We start from the raw sequence: 21,764 nt of genomic DNA on the forward strand, positions 1-21,764 counted from the left end.
AGTAAAGTCTGTAGGATGATCCTCATATGTTCTGCTTTGCATGGGTCTTTTGGGAGACCTGTGCAAAAGAACCTTCTTGGGGGAGGCTTTGAGAAGGATATGGCGTACCCCTGCGACACTACCTCCCTCACCCAGGCATCCTTTGTGGTGGATAGCCACTGGTGAGCGAAGTACAGGAGTCTGCCTCCCACTTGGGGGTCCGCCTGTGGGAGGCTGGCCCCGTCATGCGGAAGGCTTGTCGGCCTTGGGAGGAGCCTGTCTGGCGGCCCAAGGTTGCTTGGGTTTGGGTTTTCCAGTCTTATGAGCGGGCGAGGGTCTGGTGTAGGACTGGCTTCTGGCCTTGCCTTGAGGGCGAAAGGGCCGAAAGGACTGGGTCCTAGGCCTTTGAGGAAGAGCCGTAGGGAGGCAGGCTGTCTTAGCTGACGCCAAGGAGGCCACAATTTTATTTAATTCCTCCCCAAACAGGTTTTCCCCTTTAAAGGGTAAGAGTTCCAGAGTCCTTTTGGATTCTAGGTCCGCCTTCCATGACCGAAGCCAGATAATCCGGCGTGCCAGCACTGAACTAGCGGAGGCTCTGGCAGCTAGAGTGCCGGCGTCCGACATAGCATCCATAATATATGTTGCTGCATGTTTAATGTGTTGCATACACAGCCTTGCATCCTCAGATGCGACTGGGGCTAACTCATCTTCTATCACTTGTAACCAAGGTGAAATGGCCTTTGCCGCCCAAGTAGCTGCAATGGTAGGCCTCTGAACTGCCCCTGCATAAGAAAATGCTGCCTTGAGAGCATTTTCCAGACGCCTGTCTGTCTGGTCCTTCAGGGCTGACCCTGAGGCTACCGGGAGCACTGACGGTTTAACCAGCCTGGACACGTGCGCGTCCACTGTGGGAGGGATTTCCCATGGAGTACAATCCTCTGGCGGGAGCGGGTATCTAGCCAACATCTTTTTAGATATATTGGCTCTCTTCCCCAAAGCCTCCCATTGATCTCTCCTGATTTCTGATAAATGATCAGAATGAGGGAACTGGGCTCTAACTACCTTCTGCTTTTTAAAGACGTCCCTGGTCTTAGCAGTGGGTTCAGGTTCATCTGCATCTGACAGAAGAACCTCTCTGATAGCATAAATAAGGCCTGCTATGTCAGGGGTCTCAGCCTGAGAAGCGAGAGGATCAGTAGGCATAGGGTCATCCTGATCGTCATCAGGTATGATGTCATCCTCATTATCAGGGTCTGCATTATCGGGGTCATCCCCGCCATCGTCTGTGTCATCAGAGCCATCCCTGGTTACCGGTAGCAACGGATTTATCAAGGATCTACTGGGTTGTGCAGCATGTGGCAGTAGCTTCTGCATAACTGCCGTAGTCTGCTGCAAGGTCTGCACCGTGGTCGACAGAGCATCCACCCATGGTGGGGGGGGCTGTACTACAGGGGGTGCTACAGCATTAGGGAGACGATCCACCAGGGTGCCCAACAGCTGTTGAAAGGCTGCCCATGGTGGTTGGGGGGCCCCCGAGGGCTGGGATTGGGCAGGAGGTGTAAAGCAATTGACACATAGCCCATCCTGAATGACATCCATTTCAGACAGACCTGCAGCGCAGCTCTTGCAAGACAAGAGCAAAGGAGATTCTGTCTGGCTGCGCCCCCGTTTGGACATAATGAGACCAATAGGGGGGGGGAGACAGTGCACAGTAGGTAACTCAGTACAAGAGGACCTAGAGTGATCCACTGACAGTATGTGACCTCTGAGGTAAAAACCTCACTTAGAAATAAAGTGGACAGTTTAAGAAAAAAACTGACAGAGGAAAAAAAGTACTAGCACAAAGTCACATACACACTATATTAAGCAATATAGATGAGGTAACACACCCTATATCAACCACAGTACTCTATGGAGCAAAGGGGGAATGAGGGTGGCTGTGAAAAGTACTACTTAGCCTGTAGCCGGTTTCACAGGGGAGAAGAAGTGCCCGACCTCTGGAGACCTGCGTGCAGCTGTAATGGCGCTGGTCCAAGAGAGGGGGGGCGGGCACAAACAGGTTCAGCTAATGGACGGCAGATCTCGTGGAGATTGGCGCCAAAGCTGGGGGAGGGACTGCAGGCCAAGCGCCACCTCCCCTTGCTGGACTTCCCCCACCGGAGCATAAGAGCCATTGATAAAATGGGTCCCCCTAGGCCCAGCCTGCCGCTCTGTCCCCGGTGGTCTAGTGGGGTCCCTAGCCGCAGCGAGTGCCCACGCCAGCTACCGCGGGCGTCTCCCAGCGCGCCGCGGTAAGACAGCAGTTTGTGCTTCCATTGGAAGCCTTACCTGCTCCTGGTCCGGCCACGCTGTCAGGAGGGAGACGTCCGGCGGTGCTAGGCACTGACGTCGCCTCCGCCGTCTGCCTCAAGATGTTCTGAGGAGGTCGGCGCCGGGAGGAGTGATGGAGACGCTCACTCCGCTGTCAATCACTGACAGCGGGGAACGTCTTCTGCCGCAAAGCGGCTTCTGCCACCGGAGCGGCAGATTTAAAAGTAAAAATAAAAAGCTTCTTCTGGAATCACCTCAAAGAGGTGATTCCTGCTGATTACAGGTGCGTCTGCTTCCTGCAGGCACCAACTAAAAACTGGCGGCAGTAGCCTGGAGGCGGGGTTGTAGGGGAGAGGGCCCGGGCATGCTGGGTAAAACCTTTAAGAGCTTCGCTGATTGGTGCCTCGGACCCCCTGGATCCGCCTACAACCCCGATGTCCCCTGTGGGACCCATGGACCCTGACAAGGAAATATGTTCATCCAACTCCTCCGCTGGAGGGAAGGTGGGTGACTGCCTTTGTCTCTTCCCAAAGAAAGAGGGACGGGCAGGAATGTCTGCGTCATCTGACACCTTGCAGGCAACCTTTACAATATGTATAAGGTCCTCCAGGCCTTGAGTGGCTGGTGCCGGCTCTTGCATAAACAACGCCTGAGCCTCAGGTTCCACATCATCATCGTCATCATAATTATCTGGAAGGGCAAATTCGCCCTCCTCCAGATCAGGCATATCCTCATACTCCCCAGAATCCCCAGAGGGCTGTATTACCCTTTTCCTGAGTAAGGGAGGGGGACTTTGCCTAGAAGATTAAGCAATGGCGCCCTCTGCTGGAGTTCTGGAAGTCTCTCTGTCCTTTTGAGCTGCAGAGAGCTCGCAAGCTAAATGAGACATTACATCAGCTAATTGTGATGCCCAAACAGGGGTATGCACGGGGGACTCTGGAGCTGGGGGTAAAGCAGTGCATTTATCACATACAGAGTCTCCCTCCTTAGAAGGTGTAAATTTTACAGCACACTTCTTGCAAGTAACCCTCTTGGAGCTACCCCCTGCCATGGTCAACAGAACACCCAGTAATCACCACACACTACCACACTGATCACAGTTAGTAGGTATAGGATAGGCAGCAATATATACTGGAAGGGAGAGACAGTAAAAGTAAAAGAGCCGTCACAGAGCTTTGTACAGCGCTATGGCACATACCTAGGAGCGCTATAGCTCTAAATTGAGACACAGCCCAAACTGTCTCCACCTAGCTCTAATCCCCACTGTAACTCACAGACCGGGTAGAGCGTTCAGCAGGACGGTCACCAGGGGACAGGGATCGCCCAACTGCAGTCAGGATAGATCTGCAGCGCAACAGTGGAGCCTTCAGCAGCGTGTTCAACGGCGCCAAATGTCCAAGATGGCCGCCGTGACTTGCAGGAACGCTGGGGTATGCCCCCCCCCCCCCCCCCGGCAGCTCCGTCACCCATAATGGCGCCAGGTTTAAAAAACCCTCTGCTGCACCGCCGTTTGTGTCCCTGACCTTCCTCTAACAGGAAGGCAGGGTAATACTCACAGTGCTGCGGCAGGCTCCCACGACGCAGGCAGATAGTAGCAGCAACTACCTGCCTGTCCTCAAAGGTGCTTTATGCCCTAATTATCAAAAAGCCCAGGAGATGAGCCAAATGTGACCTGCTGCCTTTTGGGCACGATCTAAGACTGCCTGGGAGGGGAAGTAGAAGGGGAGGAGTTGGTCACACTGATTAATTATTTTAAAGTGCCCATGCTCCCTGTGGTCGCCTTCTATTCCCCAGTGTAACTCCAGTGACACCTAGTGGATGAAGGAGAAACACTGCCATCTGCTGGCAGAGAGTGATACTAAATGTCTTTCTCACACAGCCACAAACATGCACAAACACAGAAGAAGCTTTCAAAGCTTTTGATTCAAGCGGGTTTACTAGTTCAAAAAAATTTACCTGTTTTAGACACTCTGACATGCTCTAGTGTTTGGCGTGTACATATACCAAGATCATGAAAGTCACGTCTTCGGCCACCACGTTCTCCAATTGAAATGTCCTGAAATCCAGCTGAGAGAGGCGCATCTACAATTTGAATGCAAGAATAATCAATTACAAATTGAATTGTACTATTCTCTTATAAAGTGTTTGACACATTGCAGAATACAGATCCTTTATCAATTGTCTCCAAATTCTACCTTCCTCTCCTATTGCTGAAGTCTCTTCTGCAACGTGAACATCAGCACTAGTCAAAGCAACTACAGCCAATTCCAATACTACTGCTGGGGGACAGCATGCCAATAAGGAAAGTCTCATTTCAACCCACCCTTCCCTCTCTCCCAAGAAAATTACAATAGATTAGACAGAGATTCTGAGTGAAATTTAATAGGATGAGAGATTCAGAAAGTGAGAGATTTGGTAAGAAATTTACAGGTTTTTGTTAAAGTGGAAATCATTTACACCAGTTGGATTTTTAAGTGCAAATGATTGCAGATTTAAAAAAAAACTGGAGACATCCTCTGTCTCTCGTTTTCCTATTCATATCTAATGTGTGTTTGGATCTGTGTGTAATTGTCCACTCCTCGCTACTGCATTGGGCTTGCTAATGGTGTGTACACACTATCGATTTGGCTTGCAACACGATCCTGATGCGATCAGATCGCATCGCTCGGCAGCATGCGATCTGCATACAATTTGGACTATATAGTGCAGATCTGCACTATATAGTCTATGCAGCCAAGACTTTCTGCCTGCGATACGGGAGCGCACATTGGGATCGCAAGGGTTAAACCCCATGCGATCTGCATGCGATCCCGATGCGATTTTGACTATATAGTCAAAATCTCAAGCACATAGTACAAGTATGTACACACCATAACTTAACTTGCCTATAATGAGAAAAGGACTTGGTTCCCTGTGCGCAAAATATGACCTGGATGAAGCAAAGCAATCAATTTATTTGATTTTATTCAAAAACAATCAGTGGAAATATAGTAAAACAGTGACCAATGATGCTCAGCGGTTCCAGGGTTCCCAACAAAACTTAATTACCACCACGTGTCAAAGGCAAAAAAGATTATATTCACCAGAGGGTTAACAATCAATGCCGTCTCAGGGTCTTGAAATGATTATAAATATTTTGTTAGCAGGCTCATTCTCCAGCCCTGTCTTTCATGGTAACATACAGTGCACCCAGAAAGTATTCTCAGTGCTTCACTTTTACACATTTTGGAAAACGGACGAGATCCGTCCGTGCACTGTGATGTACGCCAGGTATCAGTGGCTAAGAGGGAGATCCGTCCGTGCACGGTGGCGTACGCTAAAGTGAACGCCACTCCCCATTGTCGGTGTTTGTGACCGTCCGTGTGCAGCTGTTCTGTGGGCGGACTTACGCTCACCGTGAGCGTACGGAAAACATACGGTGTGACGGACCGTACGAACGTTTCACCGTACCAAACAGAACAACCCCCTTTATCACAGGCCAATCAGCTACCTGTAATTTTTCAAACCAAGCCTGTAACTTCACAGTGAGGAGCTGATTGGCCGGTGATAAAGTACCAGCCACATTATCACTTCACCGAGCTTAATAAATGTGGCCCATTGTCTTTTATTTCTTAGATACAGAAATGCTCAGCAGAGACAATATTTAGCAATCTTAGCTGCTCAGTTTAAAATGATTAACATTGACAGGTGGTCCATGTACTGAACACACAAAGGTTGAATAATCACCTCCTCCTGCTTGTGGCCTGGGAACAGTAGACATGCATTTCTGACGTCCACGGCCAACAAGTTCTGTGTCGGCTGGTGGTGGCTGGGTGGGTTTAAGCCCAGGCTGTGGCGTCTGTATAGACAATAGAAAACAGATATTACCAAACACCTCAGTAAACAAAAATCAAAAACATATTTAACTGAAATGCAATACAATAAAATCACTGTATTTTTTTTTCGAACTAACTACATATATATCAAAATCGAGTTAAAAAAATATATATATAATGGAGGAATCTAACGGCCCCATACAATAGTCCAACTTGCCCTAAGGACAAGTCGGACCCAATTTCCAGAGTTCCTGCATCAGAGCTCACTCATGTAGTTTTCCCGCTAAGCTGTTTTAGCCTGGTGCCTGCCTCGACTGTTTATTAGTGCCTCGACTGTTTGCACGGCGCTTCCCCGGCACCACGGCAACGTCGACGGTGCCGGGCCTGCCCCTTTTCACGACGTTGAGGCCCGGGCACGCCCCATTTGTGACATCGGCGTCCCGGTCCGCTGCCCCGTGCAGTAGAACCCTGCCCGCGAAAATTTCTAGAAGGAACACTATTGTGATTTGGCGTGACATTTTTACATGCAATTTATCGCATGTAAAGACTCCCGGGGAGCTGCGGGGGCAAGAGATTAGAAATAATCAAACTTGTGAACAGCGGGGTGGCAGCAGCTGGTGCCGACCTGCGCTGAGCACATGGGGGTGACTGAGCAGCAGTGGGTCCCAGGCAGCAGCAATTGCCACTCTGTGCTGAGCGCCCGGAAAGCCAGCGGCACCATAAATGGACTTCAAGGAAAGAAAGTTAACCAAGGTAGGTTGGTTCTACCATAACTTTCCGTTTTATTTATGGTGCCGCTGGCTTTCGTGGTTGTCACAAGCCGTAATTAAGGGTGGGAATTTGCCTGAGGTGTCAAAAGTACCCGACGACCAAAGGAGGCATCCTGGGAGGCGAACGTGTCAAAGGCATAGAACTTGATGAATGTATGGACAGACGACCACGTTGCAGCCTTGCACAGCTGTTCGCAGATGCACCTCGGCGTGCTGCCCATGATGGACCAACCACTCTGGTAGAGTGTGCTTTGATTGAGACAGGGATAGGAAGATTAGCCTGGCCGCCCCTTTTTGTGAAATCCGTATAGCACAAAAAGGGAGTCAGATTTTCTGACCGACTTAGAACGGTCGACATATATGGTCAGAGCCCTGACCACATCGAATAAGTGTTCTTACGACGACAGGCCTTCTGTCGTGAACGCAGGGACCACAATCTCCTGATTAACATGGAATCTGGAGACGACTTTAGTAAGATAAGACGGTTTAGTTCTTAGCACCGCCCTATCAGGATAAAAAACAAGGAAAGGAGACTTGTAAGAAAGTGGCGACAGATCTGAAACTCGTCAGGCTGAAGTGATGGCCAGAAGAAAAACAAGTCTTAACTGTCAGCCATTTGACAGCTGCTGTATGAAGCGGTTCAAATGGGGGTTTAGTTAATGCCTGTTACACGATGGATAGGTCCCAGGGTGTTGTAGGAGGTACATAAGGAGGTTGGACATGTAACACACTTTCTTGGAGAAACGTACGAACATCCAGAAGAAATGCAATTTTCTTTTGAAACCAGACCGATAAGGCCGAGACCTGGACTTTAAGGGAGGCCAATCTAAGGCCCAAGTTGAGACCCATCTGAAGGAAAGCCAGGATTCTGGCTACTTTGAATACCTTCAGATTGAATCCCTTTGGAGTACACCATGTGAAATATGCGTGCCAAATCCGATAGTAAATCCTGAAGGACGCTGGTTTGCATGCCCGGATCATAGTCCTGGCTACTCTGGAAGAGAAGCCTTTGTGTTTTAGCAAGGCAGTTTCAAGTGCCACGCCGTCAAAGATAGACGTTGAGGGTCCGGGTGTAGACAAGGACCCTGACTCAGCAAATCCACCCGAAGGGGCAGAGGGAATGGAGGCCGGAATGACAGAAGTTGGTGGTCTACATAGCAATGCCTGCGAGGCCAGGCTGGGGCTATTAGGATGAGGTTCCCGCCTTCCTTTTTGAACTTTCTGATGACTCTGGGAATCATGTTTATTGGAGGAAAGGAGTATGGCTGTTGAAAAGTACATGGAACCGACATGGCATCCGTTAAGCACGCTTGAGGATCTCTGGACCTCGACTCGAATCTGGACACTTTCTTGTTGTGTCTGGACGCCAATGGTCTGTCAGGAGTGCAAAGACCTCCGGCTGGAGGGACCACTCCCCCGGGTGAATGTCTTGCCGGCTCAGGAAGTCCGCCTCCCAGTTTAACACACCTGGGATAAAAACTGCTGACAGGGCCTGAAGATGTTGTTCCGCCGAGGTGAGGATCCTGGACACTTCCTGGAGAGCAGCTTTGCTGTGGGTACCTCCCTGGCGGTTGATGTACACCACCGCCGTGGCGTTGTCTGACCTGATCTGTACCAGTTTCCCTTGGAGCAGGTCCAACGATTGAATCAGGGCATTGTGGACTGCCAGTAGTTCCAAGATGTTGATGGAAAGGAGGGTTTCCGGAGGAGACCAAACGCCTTGCAAGGATCGGGATCCTACTACCACCCCCCAGCCTCGTCGGTAGTGAGAATTGTCCACTCTGTGAACCAGAATGGACGTCCTTGGCACAGGTGTCCCATTTGGAGCCACCACTGCAGGGACTCCGTTACCTGAGGAGTCAATGAGAGGAAGGTGGACCTGATGTGGTGAGAAAGACCGTCCCACTTCCTCAGAATGAGCTGCTGTAAGGGACGAGAATTGAACTGGGCCCACTCCACCATATCGAATGTCGATACCATCAGGCCCAAAATTCTCATTGCTCCGTGAATGGAGACTTGTGGGGCTTGAAGAAACATCCGAATTCTGTGTTGCAATGATCAAGTGTCCAGGAGAGCTCCCAGATGCAGCATTTGCTGCAAGGGAGTCAGGGAGGATTTCTCCCAATTCAGGAGCCAGCCATGAGATTGAGGAGTTGTAATTGTTATCTGCAGGTGCGATAACAGAACTTCCTGAGACTTTGCCACCAATAGGAGGTCGTCCAGGTATGGGAATACTCTGTTACCTTGCTGGTGAAGATGTTGCGCCATCACCGCCATGATTTTTGTAAAAATCCTGGGGGCTGTGGCCAGGCCAAATGGAAGGGCCTGGAATTGGAAGTGGCGATTCTGAATGGCAAACCTGAGGTACTTCTGGTGTGCTGTCAAAATGGGGACGTGCAGGTATGCGTCCCGGATGTCTAATGAGACCATGTAATCCCCTGCTTCCAGAGCCAGGATTATTGTCCTCAAAGTTTCCATCCGGAACTTTGACACTTTTACTACCTTGTTTAGTGACTTTAGGTTTAGTATTGGTCTGTATGTTTGGTTTGGGAACCAGGAACAGAGTGGAGTAGTAGCCCCGCCCTCTTTCGAGAGGCGGGACTGGGACAATGACCCGAGACTGCAACAAGGACTGTAGGATTTTTAACAAATGCTCTGCCTTGTGTGGATCGTGAGGAAGACCCGTGCAGAAAACTTTAGAGGAGGAGGCTTTAGAAAGGTTATGGAGTATCCCCGGGATACCACTTCCCTCACCCAGGCGTCCGTTGTTGTGGACAGCCATTGGGGAGCAAAGTGGAGAAGTCTGCCTCCCACCTGGGGATCCCCCTGCGGGAGGCGGGTCCCGTCTTGCAGATGGTTTGTCGGGTTTGGCAGGGGCCTGTCTAGTGGCAAAGGCCTGTTTGTGCTTAGCTTTGCCTGCCTTATTAGGAGGAGCGTTCCTAGCATAGGTTTGCCCTCTGGCCTTACCCTGGGGGCGAAAGGGCCGAAAGGAAGATGTCCTGGCTTTCTGCGGCAGAGCTGTAGGGAGACAAGCCGTCTTGGCAGCTGCTAGAGAGGCTACAATCTTATTAAGCTCCTCCCCAAACAAATTCTCCCACTTAAAGGGCAGTAGTTCTAAGGTTTTCTTGGATTCCACATTCGCTTTCCATGGCCTGAGCCAGATAATGCGGTGGGCCTGAACAGAGCAGGCAGACGCCCTGGCTGCTAAAGAACCTGCATCAGACATGACCTCCATGATATACAATGCCGCCTGTCTTATGTGGTGAACACATAATTTTGCATCCTCAGAAGCATCTAGAGGGAGCTCATCTTCCACTGTTTGGACCCAAGGCAAGATGGCTTTTGCCGCCCATGTGGCTGCAATAGTGGGTCTCTGGACTGCGCCAGAAAAAGAAAACATGGCCCTAAGAGACTGTTCTAAGAGTCTGTCTGTGGGATCCTTAAGGACTGACCCAGAGGTAACCGGGAGAACAGAAGGCTTTATTAACCTTGTCACATGGGAATCAACTGGTGGTGGATTTTCCCATGGCTTACAATCTTCAGGGGGAAGAGGATATCTGGACAGCAATTTTCTAGGGATATTTGACTTTTTCCCCAAAGCTTCCCATTGATCTGTACTGATCTCTGTTAAGTGATCAGAGTGAGGAAATTGGGCCTTAATGACTTTCTGCTTTTTAAAGACATCCCTGGTCTTAGCAGTAGGTTCAGGCTCCTCAGAGTCTGTTAAAAGGACCTCACGGATAGCGTGAATGAGAGCTGCCACATCAGGTGTTTCTGCTTGAGAAGCAGGAGTATCAGTGGGCATAGGATCATCATCAAGATTAAGATCATCATCAGCATTGTTATTTGTTTCCTAGCACGGCCACACCGATCAGAATCGCGGTCATCGGGGGTAAAATCGGGGCCATCGCGGGCATCACGGCCGCTAAAAAAATCGGGTGCGGTGGCCAGACGCGATGCCCGCGATTTCCCCATAGAGAACAATGTTAAATGCCTCAATTTACCCGCGATGACCACGATTTCCCATAGGAAACAATGTGAAATGGCTCAATTTAGGCAAATTATCATAGGGAACAATGGTAAATGGGCCAAAAACACCCCAGAACATTGAAATGTCCCCCCAAAAGTTATTGACGCCACCCCGCCATCAACGTGAACCCGAAGCGTGGCGAGCGCAGCGTGCCCGCGAGTGGCGGCGGTATGCGTCCTCCGACCTTTTCATGCCCTACTATCCACTAGGGCGTGGAGTGAGAATAGAATAGTGTGGCGAGCGCAGCGAGCCACCGAGCCCGAAGCGTGGCGAGCGCAGCGAGCCCCACGAGGGGACGCGGATACCTTCACAGTTATACGCGTCCCCTCGCGGGCTTCCCAGGTGTCCATGGCGACGCGGACATCTGGGAAGCCCGCGAAGGGACGCGTTTACCTGTGAAGGTATCCGCGTGCGCTCGCCACGCTTTGGGCTCGGTGGCTCGCTGCGCTCGCCACACTATTCTATTCTCACTCCACGCCCTAGTGGATAGTAGGGCATGAAAAGGTCGGAGGACGCGTACCGCCGCCCCTCGCGGGCTCGCTGCGCTCGACACGCTTCGGGTTCACGTTGATGGCGGGGTGGCGTGAACTACTTTTGGGGGGACATTTCAATGTTCAGAGGTGTTTTTGGCCCATTTACTATTGTTCCTATGCTGATTTGGGTAAATTGATCCATTTAACATTGTTTCCTATGGGAAATCGTGGTCATCGCGGGTAAATTGAGGCATTTAACATTGTTCCCTATGGGGAAATCGGGGGCATCGCGTCTGGACCATTTAAGCATTTTTAGGTGCACACGACGCGACCGACCCGATTTTTCACTGTTTTCAATGCATTTCAATGGAAAAATCGGGGGCATCGCGTCGGTCGCGTAGCAGGCCACTCAAATTACCCCCGATGGCCAAGATTTGTGGCCGTGCTAGGAAACAAGTACCGTTATTATAATTATTCCCTTAATCATCAGTATCATCCTGAACTACCGACAGCAATGGTGTTAACACAGGTCTGGATGGCTGAGCAGCAGCCTCTGCATAGCCACCGTAGTCTGCTGCAAGGTCTGCACCTTGGTCGACAGGGCATCCACCCAAGGTGGAGGGGGCTGGACTACAGGGGGTGCAATGGATGGTGGAAGGCGATCCACTAAAGTACCTAATAATTGCTGAAAAGCTGCCCAGGGGGGTTGTGGAGAAACCACTGAGGCAGAGGGCTGACCAGGGGGGAGAAAGCAATTGACACATAACCTGTCCTGAATAACATCCTGATCAGATAAGCCTGCTGCACAGCCTCTGCAGGACAGAAGCTGAGGAGACTCTGTCTGAGTGTGGCCCCGTTTGGACATATTACCCAAAGGGAGAAAATACAGTGCATAATAGGAGAATTCACCAAAGAAACCCTAGAGTGATATTCACTGCGTGTATGTGACCTATGAGGCAGCACCTCAATATGAGAGAATATAGAGAAAGCTTACACAGACAGTGAAAGATAGAACTAGCACAAGGTCACACACACAATAGTTTAATAACAGCTATCACACCCTGTTATCAACCGCTTAAGCTCTATGGAGCATGTGGGATTTAGAGTAGCTGTGAAAGTAATCAACTTAGCCTGTAGACGGTTTCACAGGGGAGAGCTCGTGCCCGGACTCTGTGCCTCTGGAAATGGCGCTGGTCAGAGAGGAAGGGGGCGGGCACAGCATTACGCAGCTAATGGCTGTCAAATCTTTGAGAGAATGGCGCCAAAGCCGTCCTTGCTGGACTTCCCCCACCGGAGCTATGAGCCTTAGGTAAATGGGTCCCCGACCTAGACTAGGTCCCCGGTGGTCTAGTGGAGTCCCTGACCGGAGCCAGTGTCCATGCCAGTTACCGTGGCTGTCTCCCCCTGCCGTGGCAAGACAGCGATTTGCGCTCCCTAAGGGAGCCTTACCTGCTCGCACTCCGGCAACGCTGTCTGGAGGGAGAAGTCTGCGGTGCTAGGCACTGAGGTTCCCCCCCGCCGACCTACTCCACTTGGCTGATGCCGCGGGAGGAATGTCGGTGCCGAGCGGAGTGATGCGGCTGCTCGCGCCGCCGTCAATGATTGACAGGGGGGGCAGCCTCAGCCGTAAGAGCGGCAAGTTTAAAAATGAGCTTCTTGTGGGGTTACCTCAGTGAGGTAATCCCCGCTGATACAGGTGCGTCTGCTTCCTGCAGGCACCAATCAAAAACTGGCAGCATGAGCCTGGAGGCGGGGTTGCAGGGGAGAGGGTCCGGGCATTCTGGGAATTCTAAAGAGCTTTGCTGATTGGTGCCGCTGACCCCCTGGATCCGCCTACAACCCCGATTTCCCTAGTGGGACCCATGGACCCTGACAAGGAAATAAAAATTCAAGACAGGCCGGCCGTAGATTGGCTAAGAGAGCACTCTTGGGCAATCAGCAGCCAGTCTGTCTTTTGAATGCACTGTAACCCCCAACCCTGGGCGCTCAGCGCAGCCTGGCATTCACTGTTGCCCGGTAACCACCACTGATCCCCCCCCCCCCCAGGCGCTCAGCACAGCCTAACAATTGCTGCTGTCCGCCCCACTGCCCATAACTGCACATAAGTGTGTGCCAGCAGTGTTTCACCATTGGCACACACCTACGGAATCAGCACAACACATCGCTGGTGATAAAATGCACCCGCGATGTGTCGCTGATGGGTCCGATTCGTCAGATTGAACCTGCAGCAGGTTCAATCTGTAGGGTCTGACCCAATGCTAACGGGACCGCACATCAGGTCGGAGGGGATGTCAGACACATCCAAGTTGGGACAAATACTAGTGTATGGGGGCTTTTACAGTGTGTATAGATTGGTAGTCACTTGGAGCTGGTATTTACATTTTTAACAGTGTGACTGCTCCTACCCCTCAAACCCCCCCACGTCCCCCACAAACGTCCCTTAGTAGCCGTGAGAGCTGGAAACGAGAAGAGAGAGAACAAAACACAAACCATATGGAAAACACAGAAAATAGATTGCCCTGAACATAACACATAAAACAAACATACCACGCGTCTTTTTTTTAGGGGTGCAAATTCCCAATGAAACAAATGACATTTTCACAATAGCCGACTACTGTGGGATGATCCGGCAACTAACAAAGATGAAGCACAGGAACCACAAGACAGGTTATCAATGATTACTGGTAATATCAGTTTTACTAAAACATTGGTCTAGCCCAGGGGTTCCCAATCTTTTTTGAATCACGGCTCCCTAGAGTATCAGAATTTTTCCAGGGCACCCCTAGGCCCCCCAAAAATATATAAAATGAAGTAGATTGTGTTTATGCTTCTTAGGTTCAGTTATGTGGTAAAGGGCAGGATTTGCTTCTATTTGTACACAGATTTTATGATTGACAGCCACCAGCACTGGTTTTGTCCATAAATAATTGATCATAAATTATTTAAATTGGTCCTAGACCACCAATCCGTGGCACCCCTGCAAGTGTCCCGAGGCAACCCAGGGAGCCACGGCACACAGTTTGGGAACCACTGGTCTAGCCAATCAATGCCCCCATTCAGTCAGCAGGACAGCCAGCAACCGCCAGTAGTCTCTCTAGCCTGTCGTAGCCTTAAGCGTCCCTCACCCCCTGCCCACTAGCACAGCATAGTGCTCTGTTCCAAACAGACAGGTCTACATCGCCCCTCTGCATCCTTTCCCCACCGGCCCCACAGCAGCAGAGCAAGAGGCGGACCACGCTGGTCCAAGACACCACGTTTGTCGTGATCCATCTGCGTGTTGCTCCCAGCACAAACACACACATCACACACAGAAATAAAAGATGCGCATAGTAAAATAACCAGTAGTCTCAAGAAGTGGTTTTGTCACATATTGCGATTAAGTAATCACTTTGTGGTCTATTAAAATTGAACATGGAATTTGTTAACAGTCTTTGACACTACGGGGGAAATTTACCAATATGAAAAACCTAGTTTTTCGTATTGGTATTTTCCCTACGACTGCATACGACTGTTTAAGTCGTATGCAAAGTCGTGTTCCGGAGGATCAGTTACAAATCAGTCAGATACGACTGCTTTGTAACCCACCGATGTCGTAGGAATTCGTATTAGCGGCCGTATATACGGCTGCTAATACGAATTATTTCTAGCAGTCTGCACGGATCAGTCAGATCCGTGCAGGCTGCAGAGTGTAAAAAAAATAGAAAAATTAAATAAAAAAATAAAATAAACGGCGTGGGGTCCCCCCCACAGCCGAAACCAGCACCAGGCTGACTGAGCCTGGAGCCGGTAATTAAAAATCAGGGAGCCCGACAAATAGGGGTTCCCTGATTTTTAACAACCAGCCCCAGGCTCCTGCTCTGGGGCTGGTTCCCAAAATACGGGGGACAAAATGAGTAGGGGTCCCCCGTATTTTAAGAACCAGCCCCAGGCACAACCAGCCAGCAGGGTAATGCCACAGCCGGGGGGAGACTTTTTATGCAAGTCCCCCCGGCCAAAGCATTAACCCTACCGACCAGTCAGCCTGGCCAGGGGCCCTGGGGGAGTGGGGACCCCCCCAATGAAGGGGTCCCCCCCCCCTCCAGGACTTACCTGACCAGGCTGAAGCCTGGTACTGTCCCTGATGCCCCTGGGCGGTGGGCATCGGGCTGATTTAAGTGTAAAAAAAAAAAGATGAAACTATTGTTTTTTACTGTGGCACTACAAGTGCCAGCAAGCTGGGACTCCGGGGACGCCGTCCCCGGAGCCGACGACACGGAGCCGCCAACACCGGAGCCAGCGACCTACCAACGGGATCAAGATAGGTAAGTATCAGTATGTGTGTAATGTGTGTATTAAACTTTTATTTAAAATGGGTGTCAGTGTGTTTTATTTAACTATTTTTTTTACTGTGGCACTACAAGACCCAGCGGGCCCTTTAATGCCCAGCAGGCTGGGACTTGTGGTTCTCCAAGTCCCAGCTTGCTGGGGAGGCTTGCTGGCACTTGTAGTGCCACAGTAAAAAACAATAGTTTCATCTTTTTTTTTACACTTAAATCAGCCCGATGCCCACCGCCCAGGGGCATCGGGGACAGTACCAGGCTTCAGCCTGGTCAGGTAAGTCCTGGAGGGGGGGACCCCTTCATTGGGGGGGTCCCCACTCCCCCAGGGCCCCTGGCCAGGCTGACTGGTCGGTAGGGTTAATGCTTTGGCCGGGGGGACTTGCATAAAAAGTCTCCCCCCGGCTGTGGCATTACCCTGCTGGCTGGTTGTGCCTGGGACTGGTTCTTGAAATACGGGGGACCCCTAGTCATTTTGTCCCCCGTATTTTGGGAACCAGCCCCGGACCTGGAGCCTGGGGCTGGTTGTTAAAAATCGGGGAGCTCCTATTTGTCGGGTTCCCTGATTTTTAATTACCGGCTCCAGGCTCTGTCAGCCTGGTGCTGGTTTCGGCTGTGGGGGGGACCCCACGCCGGTTTTTGTTTTTTTAATTTAATTTTTCTATTTTTTTTTACACCGCAGCCTGCACGGATCTGACTGATCCGTGCAGGCTTAAAGCAAATAGAACAGGAAAATGGTGTTCTATTTTCCTGTCGTATTTGCATGCCTGTTTTATCAGTACGGCTGCTTAGTAAATCAGAAACCACCATTCTTTTGAATGGTGATTTCTGTCGTATCCTATCGATGGTGTAGACATTCGTATTTGTAAATACAAATACGAATGTTCCATCTTTAGGAATACGAATTGTTGTATTTTTGGGATTGTAAATCCTGAAAATACAAATTCGTAAAAAAAAGGTGTATTTGTCCCTACGAATACACCTTTTTTCTACGAATCCATTTTGGTAAATGTCCCCCTACGTGCCATAACTGAATGGCAGGGCTCAACAAATCCCGGGCACCATGTTGCCATGGCGACCAGATAATGCTTCCCGGCGACCAGATTTTTTGGGGTTGGAAGCAGAATCTTACTGCAGGCCTGCCCCAGGGACGGGGAGGCCGGGGGGCTCCTACAGTGGCACCCAATAGCAACAAGAATATACCCCTGGTAGAGCATGTTAACCCCTGGCATGAAGCATGAAACCCATAGCAACGATCATGTAAGTAAGCAAAACTTATGTGGCATAATATGTAATTACGGCAAGTGGTATTATACATGATAGGCATCACAGTGTTTGGCATATTGTGTAACAAGCATTACCTTTGGTATAAATGTGTCATGGACATTACGGCGTATGGTATATGTAATGGGCATTATGGCATGTGTAAATATAATGTAATCTGTAATGGGCATTATGGCGTGTGTTAATGTAATGTAATGGACATTACGGCATGTGGTATATGTAATAGGCATTATGGCATGTGTACATTTCTGGTATCCTGTATTATTAGTATATCTGTCTACTACATTTTCATCCTGGCTCCTAAATTTTAAAGAAATTTGTTGAGCCCTGAAGAATGGTCAATTGTGTCCTGCTGGCATCACATTTTGCAGCACATAGAGCCCATGAAATAACATTGAAAATTTAATTTTAACACCAGAAAGTCAATTCCTTAATTAAAGTGTTTTTAAATCACAAATATTTCAAATAACCTGTCCAGGTTTTGTGGACTCCTGACCACGTGCTCTGCCTCGTGCCCTTGCTCTGGCTCTTCCAGTCATGATTTAGTTCTGCAACATAGAAGTTGTCATGTTAGATTATACCTAAAACCATAGTAATGTGATCAGAACTTATTAATGATTAAGAATGTACTCAAATGTTTTCACCAGACAAATGGAAGAAACATGTAATGCCACTAAAACAAAAAGCAACACATTGGGCAGTATTCAATGACAATAATCGTGATGTGCAGCGAATCTGCACAGTCACCGTGTTCCGGAGGGCTGGAGCCTTCGCTGCCAGCCCTCGCTGTCACAGTATTCAATGCCGCAGGGGCTCGCTGCCCCTGACGGCGATTCTTAACCCCTGCGAGCCGGGGGATGGTGGCAGGCAGGGAGATGGAAGTCTCCCTGCCTGCCCCAGAATGTATGTGGGGGGGGAGGGCTCCCTGGGACCTAGGCAGCACAAGCTGCCCCCCCGGGAGAGTTAGCAGGGGACCGGGTAAGGAGCCACTTGCACTGCTCCTGATCGTGCATATGTAATGATTGGGAGCAGTGAATATATGAATATCTAATGAGCGGCTCCCGGTCCCCTGCTGGCTGTTATGTGTTACAAAAAAATATATATTTTAAATTAAATATATATTCATGTGCTTATATATAAGCACATGAATAAAAATAGCATGCCCCTTCAGATAATAAAATTCCTGATTTTTTTACACCAAATTTAAAAAAAAAAAACTTTATTTTAAAATTTCGGTACTCTTTACCTAGAACAGCGCCCACAATGTCCATCGCGGTCATCGGGAGTAAAAATTCGCGGGCGATTTCCCATAGGGATCAATGTTAAAAGTGTCAATGGACACGATTTTTGTGTTCAATACCTCAATGCCCGCGTTTTTCCATAGGAAACAATGTTAAATGGGCCACAGAGCCCTAATAGTCCCCCTGAAGTCTGAAATGGCCCCCACAATTGTTATCGCCACCCCACGATCAACGTGAACCCGAAGCGTGGCGAGCGCAGCGAGCCCGCGCGGGGCGTCGGTACGCGTCCTCCGACCTTTTCATACCCCCACTATCCGCGTCGGCGTGGAGTTGAGAATAGAATAGTGTGGCGAGCGTAGCGAGCCACCGAGCCCGAAGCGTGGCGAGCGCAGCGAGCCCCGCGAGGGGACGCGGATACCTGTGAAGGTATCCGCGTCCGCTGGCCACGCTTCGGGCTCGCCACACTATTCTATTCTCAACTCCACGCCGACGTGGATAGTGGGGGTATGAAAAGGTCGGAGGACGCGTACCGCCGCCCCACGCTTCGGGTTCACGTTGATCGTGGGGTGGCGTTAACAATTGTGGGGGCCATTTCAGACTTCAGGGGGACTATTTGGGCTCTGTGGGCCATTTAACATTGTTTCCTATGGAAAAATCGCGGGCATTGAGGCATTGAACACTAAAATCGCGTCCATTGACACTTTTAACATTGTTCCCTATGGGAAATCGCGGGCATCGCGGCCATCGCGTTGCACCAGTTTTTTAATGCATGCGATGGCCGCGATGCCCGCCGTGCTAGGTAAAGAGTACCAAAATTTCACATTCCAGTTCACCATAAAAAGATGGCGATTGCTACACGGTGCCACACTGCGAAAAACACTTATACCCCTTTCACATCGCACTTTTTAAACGAATATTGCACGTTGAATAGGGTGATTCACTTTTTCTGTAAAAAGATTCACCTTAGAGCATGAAAATTTTCTCCTTCCTCCAGTAGGTGTCACTGGAGCGTAGACAGTGGGGACGTCCCAGAGCTCCCAACACGGGTGGGAAGGCGCTGAGAACCCCCAAGAACTGCTCGGCCAAACTGAGAGGCCGATGAAGCAAATGTGTCGAATTTATAGAACCTAACAAAGGTTCGCCTGCCCGACCACGTAGCAGCTCGGCAAAGCTGATTAATGGAAACCCCTCGAGCAGCCGCCCAAGAGGGTCCTACTGAACGTGTAGAATGCGCCGAAATGGAAGCCGGAGGAGTCTGAGCCGCTTTCACGTATGCTTGTCTTATAGTCAGCCGTATCCATCTGGCCAAAGTCTGTTTAGATGCAGGCCATCCCCGACGGATTGGATCATAGGTGACAAAGAGACAGTCCGATCTTCTAACTGAGGCTGTTCTGGCCACGTAAACTTTTAAGGCCCTCACCACGTCCAAAGATTCTGCTTGAGGATCTTCGGTAAATGCAGGAACTACGATAGGCTGGTTAAGGTGGAAGGAGGAAACCACCTTTGGAAGGAAGGATAAGGATGTACGAAGCTCGGCTCTATCTGAGTGAAACACCAAAAAAGGCGAGCGACATGAAAGGGCTTCCAGCTCTGAAACCCTTCTGGCTGAGGCCAAAGCTAGTAAGAGAACCGTCTTCCAAGTGAGGTATTTGAGATCTACCTCTTCCAAAGGTTCAAAAACCGAGGAGCAAAGATAATCAAGGACCAAGTCTAAGTCCCATGGGGCCGTCGGAGGGCGAACCGGAGGCTGCAATCGTAAAACCCCTTGAAAGAAGGTTTGTACCTCAGGTAGCAGTGCTAGCCGTCTTTGAAAAAAAACGGATAAAGCGGACACCTGAACCTTCAGGGATCCCAGTCGCAAACCTGCAGACAGCCCAGCCTGAAGGAATAAAAGAAGTCGAGCCTTTTTGAATGCCGTTGTGGAGACCCCACGGCCTTCGCACCATGCCACATACGACCTCCAAATACGGTGGTAATGTCTTGATGTTACCTCTTTCCTTGCACTCATCATGGTCGGGATTACTGTTCTTGGAATCCCTGCTTGTCTTAAGATGGACTTTTCAGCAGCCACGCCGTCAAATGTAGCCGCTTTAAGTCTGGGAAGACGAAAGGGCCTTGACTGAGAAGATCTTCTTGTAACGGCAGAGGCCACGGCTCTTCGACCAGCAGGGTTGTGAGGCTGGTGTACCAAGCTCGCCGAGGCCAGTCCGGAGCAATTAGGAGGACCAACACCCTCTCCCTCCTTATGCGCTGTAGAATCTTGGGTATCAGCGGAAACGGAGGGAACAGGTATACAAAGCTGAATGGCCAAGGAGCCGTCAGGGCATCCACTCCCGCCGCTGCTGGGTCTCGAGTTCGTGCGAAGTACAACGGAAGTTGATGGTTGAGACGTGAAGCCATCAGGTCTACCTGAGGACACCCCCATTTTCGAACCAGTCGCTGAAAAACCTGAGGATGAAGGCACCACTCTCCCTGGTGGACATCCTGCCGACTTAGGTAGTCGGCCTCCCAATTTTCCACTCCTGGGATGTAGATCGCTGAGATGGCCATCGCATGAACCTGAGCCCACACCAGGATTCGGGTCACTTCTTTCATGGCCGTCCGACTTCTTGTGCCGCCCTGTTTGTTTATATAGGCGACCGCGGTGGCATTGTCGGACTGAACCCGGACTAGTCGACCCTGAAGCAGGGGTTGTGCTTGGATGAGAGCGTAATATATTGCTCTGAGTTCCAGGATATTGATGTGTAGGCGGGATTCCTGACAAGTCCAACGGCCCTGGAACTGATGGTCCAATGTCAGTGCTCCCCATCCTCGGAGACTTGCATCCGTTGTGATGACCGTCCAATTCCAAAGAGCGAAGCGTTTCCCCTCCCTGAGATTGGCTGAGTGAAGCCACCATGAAAGGGAGAGCCTCGCTCTCGGGGTCAGGGTCACCAGACGTTGTAGGTGTAGGTGTGATCCTGACCATTGCCTCAAAAGATTTAGTTGAAATGGTCTTGACCTGAAGCGAGCATACTGGACTGCTTCGAAAGAAGCGGTCATCTTCCCCAGCAGACGCGTGCAGAGGAGTACTGAGACCTTCCTGTGCTGCAGTACTAGACGCACAGACTCCTGCAGTGATCTGATCTTGTCTTCCGGTAAGAAAACCCTCAGTTGTATCGTGTCCAGGATCAATCCCAAAAACTGCATCCTCTGCGATGGCTGCAGCTGGGACTTTTCGTAGTTTAGGATCCAGCCGTGTTCTACCAGTATCCTCTTGGTCAGACTGATGTTTGTCAAAAGTTCCTCCTGAGAAGAGCCCTTCAGAAGGAGGTCGTCGAGATATGGTATTATCGTTACACCTTTTGAGCGAAGAATCTCCATCATTACGGCCATCACCTTGGTGAACACCGGAGGTGCCGAGGAGAGGCCAAAGGGCAGGGCTTGAAATTGCCAATGGTGTTCCAGAACTGCAAATCGCAGAAAAGCCTGGTGGGATGAGCAAATTGGAATGTGCAGGTAGGCGTCCCTGATATCCAGGGATACCAGGAACTCCCCCTGACTCAA

At 50.2% G+C, this 21,764-nt stretch overlaps 1 protein-coding gene across 1 annotated transcript in view; it reads right to left on the reverse strand.

Annotated features, from left to right (window-relative positions):
- Positions 1 to 21,764, reverse strand: part of PIWIL1 (piwi like RNA-mediated gene silencing 1) — a 227,032-nt gene that overhangs the window by 198,618 nt on the left and 6,650 nt on the right. Inside the window, exons 2-4 of the mRNA XM_083150480.1 lie at positions 17,448 to 17,525; positions 6,016 to 6,127; positions 4,246 to 4,371 (exon numbers count right to left, since the gene is read on the reverse strand). Coding sequence (XP_083006606.1) covers positions 4,246 to 4,371; positions 6,016 to 6,127; positions 17,448 to 17,516 — 307 coding nt within the window. The 5' untranslated portion in view covers positions 17,517 to 17,525. The remainder of the gene's footprint in view (positions 1 to 4,245; positions 4,372 to 6,015; positions 6,128 to 17,447; positions 17,526 to 21,764) is intronic.

This window comes from Crinia signifera, chromosome 1 (assembly GCF_055691185.1).
Source record: "Crinia signifera chromosome 1, ASM5569118v1, whole genome shotgun sequence".
Lineage (NCBI taxonomy): Eukaryota > Metazoa > Chordata > Amphibia > Anura > Myobatrachidae > Crinia > Crinia signifera.